This window comes from Hipposideros armiger, unplaced genomic scaffold (assembly GCF_001890085.2).
Source record: "Hipposideros armiger isolate ML-2016 unplaced genomic scaffold, ASM189008v1 scaffold_1017, whole genome shotgun sequence".
Taxonomy (NCBI): Eukaryota; Metazoa; Chordata; class Mammalia; order Chiroptera; family Hipposideridae; genus Hipposideros; species Hipposideros armiger.
In genome coordinates, this window is record NW_017732367.1 from 412280 (window position 1) to 417915 (window position 5636).

Below are 5636 nucleotides of genomic sequence, written 5' to 3' on the forward strand. Positions count from 1 at the left end.
AATGTCCTCCACAACTAGACTGAAGAACAAAATGACAGCAACTTGTCTGTTCCCCTTCCCCCAATTCCCCAACGCTGTTCCCATCCCCCAATTCCCCAATAAAAATCTTTAAATAAATGAATAAATAAATACATAAATAATATTGAATGACAACTATAGTTAAAAATATATATAGTCACAGGATGTAAAGTACAGCATAAGGAATTGTAATATTGGGTTGTAGGAAAAGTCATGACTTATTTTTTCTATTTTTTTTTTTTTTAGCAAAAATGCGTCATGACTTTTCCAACAACCCAATAGCTATATACGGTGTCAGATGGGTGGTAGATTTGTTAGGGGTTATCACTTTGTGAGAGGTGTAAATATTTAAACACTATATTGTTTTGTACACCTGAAACTAATGATAAAATTTTTTTTTAAAAGAACAGATTTGCCAGACTTGTAGACTAAAAACTATACATTCATAAAAGAAAATATAAAAGACTTAAATCAATGGTAAGATATAGCACACTCGTGGATGTGAAGACTCAATATTGTTCAGAGGTGAACTAATCACAAATTGATCTGTAGATTCAATGCAATACTAATCAAAATCCCAGGAGACTTTTTTTAAGAACAACAACCTGATTCTTAAATATATATGGAAATACAAAGGGCCTAGAATAAGCAAAATTATTATGATAAATAAGATAAAATAGGAGGATTTACACTTTATTGATTAAAATCATATGATTTTTATACAAATACAGACTTGCAAAAAAATGGAACAAAACAGATTCCAGAAATAGTCTTACTCATATATAACCATATGACTTTCAACAAGAGCACCAGGTCAGTCAATAGGCAGAGCATAATCTTTTATATCCATATGCAAAGAAATGAACCTTAACCCTTATTCTCATATCAGATACAAAAATTAATATCAAATGAACCTAGTAAAATTTCTAGAATAAAATATAGGAGGAAATACTTCTGTCCTTGAGTTAGACAAATGTTTCTTAAGTCAAATCCCTCTGCAAATCATAAAAGAAAAACTGATACACTTGGCTTTACCAAAATTAAAAACTGTTGTCATTTGGAACATATTAAGAAAATGAGAAAGCAAACCACAGACAAGGGGGATATATTGTAAAACACACATCTGAGAAAGGACTTTGAATCTAGAATATATAAAAATTCCTTAGGACCTAATAATAAGAGAACAAGCAATAAAGTAAAAATAAATAAATAGCCAATAATTTTTACAAACACATAACCAAAGAATATATACAGATGGCAAATAAGCATGTGAAAATATGGCAGTCTTTAGGCTAGTGGAAGTTAAAACCACAAGTAAGTCAACTACACACTCACAAGAATGGTTAAAATTAAAATGACTGACAATATCATGGATTGATAAGATTGTAGAGCAAATGAAATTATCATACACTGTTGATGGGAATGCAGAATGGGACATCCAACTTGGAAAATAGTTTAGCAATTACTTACAAAGTTAAACATATACTTATCAAATGATCAGGAAATTCCACTCCTACGTATTTACCCAAGAGAATGAAGACATATGTCGACAAAAGACTTGTATGTAAATGACTGTAGTAGCTTTACTCATAATAGCCCAAAACTATAACAATCCAATTGTTCCCCGACTAGGGAATGGATAAACAAACTGTTTATATATCTGTACAATGGTACTAATCAGCAATTAAAATGAAACAGACTACTAATATATGCAACAACATGGATGTATCTTAAAATAATTATGCTGATATAAAAGACTGTACACTGCATGATTCTAGTTTTATGAAAATTTATGAAAAGGAGTTGGAGGATTAACTACAAAAGTACTTGAGGGAAATTTCAGATATGTTCTATATCTTAATTGTGATGGTGGTTATAAGGATGTAAACAATTGTTCAAAACTCATAGAATTTTCTGCTTAAAATTGGTGAATTTTACTGTATATAAATTATATTTCAAAAAAGCTGACTAGAACAGTTACCTATAATAGAGGGAGATGTACCGTATTCTCTGAATAGTGTGATTTGTATAAGTAAATGGAGTGAATCAGCCCTAAATAAACGCTCGCCTAAGTTCAGTTTGGCCACACATTAATGAAGACCTCTTTCACGGACACGACCTTGCTACATACTTCTTTAGAAACAGAAGTAGGGAAGTAGGTAGTGTGGTTTCTTCAACCCTGTGTTGCCAGTGACTAAATAATGTTATACTTGTATGTACTAGGTAATTTCAGTAGAAATTTGTGAATAAAAACTTAACTACACACAAACTCTCAAAATGCTTTTAAAAATCCTCTTACATTCTGTGATTAGACAATAACACTCATAAGATATTAGTTTGCACATTTCATTGTTTAGATTTACCCTGAGCCATTATTTCATGACAAAAATAAAATAAGAAAAAGTTTTGTGGATCATATCTGGATAAGCAACTTTTAATTCATGATGCAGGTATTTCATCTGTTCATTCATCAAATCTTTATTTTTAACAATAAGGAACAAGCTACCAAGTCTCTGCATTTTAATATTTTTTAGTTAGGAAAATAATTCTACAAGCACTAACTAAATTCTTCAATATCAATTGTTTTACACCCTTTAAGGAAGAAAAATTCAGACAGAGCTCCTCTATGTTTAAATTATGGAGAATCAACTTTTTTTCTGGAGAATTTTATTCAAGATGCTAATTATTTTAAAAATATAAAAAAATTAAATTATCACTTATAAAACTGAATATGTGACTAAAATGAGAAATGAAAATTAGCCAGTAGTTTTAAAAAGATGTTTTATAAACCAATAGAGGAAAACTTCTTGACTTTAAAGTAACTGAATAACTTTGAAATGAATTTGCAAAGTAAATAGTATACTTACAATTTGTTGCCATTTGAAATTGAGAATAAAGTGCTTGAGTAACTGAATTCCAAAATGTATATAAAATTTCAGATTGTCCATCCTGTGATCCAAAAGAAGGGATGTATTCATTAATTTTTTAAAAATTATAATGGATAAGATGTAATATGAAAATTTATTAAAATTGTATTGAAATGAAATTTTCTAAGACATCTATCACACAATGAAATTATTAAGTAACTAAGTAGAAATATATAGATGACTTAATCATTCTGTGCCTTTTTTCCAACTGTAAAATGGAAATGTTAATAGTATTTACATTACAGGATTATTATGAAGATTTAAGAAGTGTATAAAAGTAAAGTCTAGGGACAGTTCCTAACATATTATACAACCTCTGTGAATGTGTTATTACAATTACTATCATCACCACCCTTTGGTATATACAGAAGGTAATTTCTGTGACCATAACAAAATGAACAAAGCCTGCTTAGACCAAGAATGATCACCAAGATATAATTCACCAATTATAAAACAGAATTGCCTGAAATATAGTTTAAAAAAAAAAGTTACAGGAATTACTACTACTTAGCTTAGTATGATAATTTTATATTCAACTTTGAATATATGTTTTAGAAAGTAATTACTAAAAAAGTATAATACCAGTTTAAGTATCATTTGTTAAAACAAGACAAAGTACTTTAGTACTGTTAAAACAGAAGCACACTTCTAGATATTTTACCAAATACTTTTAAGATACTTTTGCACATGTGGTATACAATATCAAATTGCCACTATTCTATTTTTGAAGTACAAAATGAAAATTTCATATGATTTACCCTATTAATTTGAATAAAATTTGTCTAATGTTCAAATATGACTACTATCATAAAAAAGAATAATTAAGAAATTCATTAATTCTGTTTTAGTTTTACACTTGTAACAAATTAAATTCTAATTTGCAAGGTTATAAATGAAGATAATGACCAACAAAAAAATACTGATTTCTCATTTTTATACCTATCCACACTTCTATTTCCATTATAATTTCTTTTTTAAATATGTCTTTTGCTTTGAATCTGGGTATTGTATACTATAACAAAGGCAAATCAAATAATTGTTAATTTCTTATGCAATGATCAGGAAATAGATTCAGATTCTCAAGATTTTATACAATATGTGTATTGTATATCATGCATCTTAGTTTAAAGTATGTTTTTCATCATATTAAAGAACTATTGTAATATACCACAGAATGAAGGACAAAAAACACATGATCATCTCAATTGATGCACAAAATAATCACTCAATAAAATTCAACACCCTTTCGTGATAATACCACTCAACCAGCTAGTAGCAGAAGGAAATTACCACAACATAATAATGACTATATATGAAAAGCCCACAGCTAAAATCATAATGATAAAAAATTGAAAGCTTTCCATCTAAGATGTGGAAAATCTGACGACTATATATACTTCTACACACACACACACACACACACACACACACACAAGAAAGAAAACTTGGGTTAATTTTGCTTAAGAATCGAATACAAAATTCTCAGATATGAAAGCAAATTGACTTCAACAGTGCATTAAAATAATTATTTGAATAATCTACCTAAACAAATAGGATTTATGTCAGCAATGTAAGTACCATTTAATGTTAGGAAATCTATTAATATACTAGCCCAGTGTCTCCAGTAAAAAAATCTATAGCTAAGTGAATATAAGGCAATTAATACCCTTTAATTAAATTAATAAAATACTTGGTAACACAGTTTTGAAGTTTGATGTCCCATTTCTCTAGTTTTGCTTTTGTTGCCTGTGAGTTTGGTGTTATATCCATGAAATTACTGCGAAATCCGATGTCATAAAGCTTTTCCTCTATGATATCTTCTAGTTGTTTTATAATTTTAGGTTTTACATTTAGGGCTTTATTTTGAATTAATGTTTGTATGATGGAAAGTAAGGGTCTAATTTCTTTCTTTTGCACATGGACATCCAGTTTTCCCAGCACCATTTGTTGAAGAGACTAGTAATAGAGTTTGTGTGACCTTCTTTATTCTATATACCATTATTTGTCTTGTTTTATCTAAAATTAGTACTGTCCCTATTGCTTTCACTTCAGAAATATTTGTCATTGCTTTCACCTGAGAAATATTTGTCAATCTACTTACTTTTACTTTTTCTGTCACTTGCGTTTTGATGTGACTCTTACAAATAACATGTATTTTATTTTTAAACACTATTTTTGTCTCTGATAAAAAATTACAAACCATGTATGTTTACCTAATAGGTTGTTCTTGCTTTTATCATCTAATTTTATACTTTGTATTTCTTCTGTTTTCTGTGTTTGTTCTGTGTATTATTTTTGTTTGCTTTTATCTTCCCTGGAGACTTTTCTTCTATTTCTTTTGGATGTGTCATTATCTATTCCTACAATTAATGATAAATTCCTTTGAGGCAAATCATCTTTGTAACTTCACAGAATTACCAAAATAGATTTCCAGAAATAATGGGCGCTCTTCAAGTCTTTTTTTAGAATTGCTGAAGTAAATATAAAAATTCTAACTCCTAGATATGCCTATTTGAAAGCAAGCATGGTTTCCCTTCTTAGTCATGAGTCACTTAAAGATTCAAAGCCGTGAAGTAAGTTATTTTTTTTTTTTTAATTTTTTATTGGGGAATTGGGGGGATGGGAACAGTGCTGGGGAATTGGGGGAAGGGGAACAGACAAGTTGCTGTCGTTTTGTTCTTCAATCTAGTT

General features: G+C 29.1%; 1 protein-coding gene across 1 annotated transcript in view; it reads right to left on the bottom strand.

The window, feature by feature from the left end:
• Positions 1–5636, bottom strand: part of COG5 (component of oligomeric golgi complex 5) — a 191061-nt gene that overhangs the window by 102681 nt on the left and 82744 nt on the right. The window contains exon 6 of the mRNA XM_019631601.1: positions 2886–2967. Within this exon, the coding sequence (XP_019487146.1) occupies positions 2886–2967 (82 nt within the window). The remainder of the gene's footprint in view (positions 1–2885; positions 2968–5636) is intronic.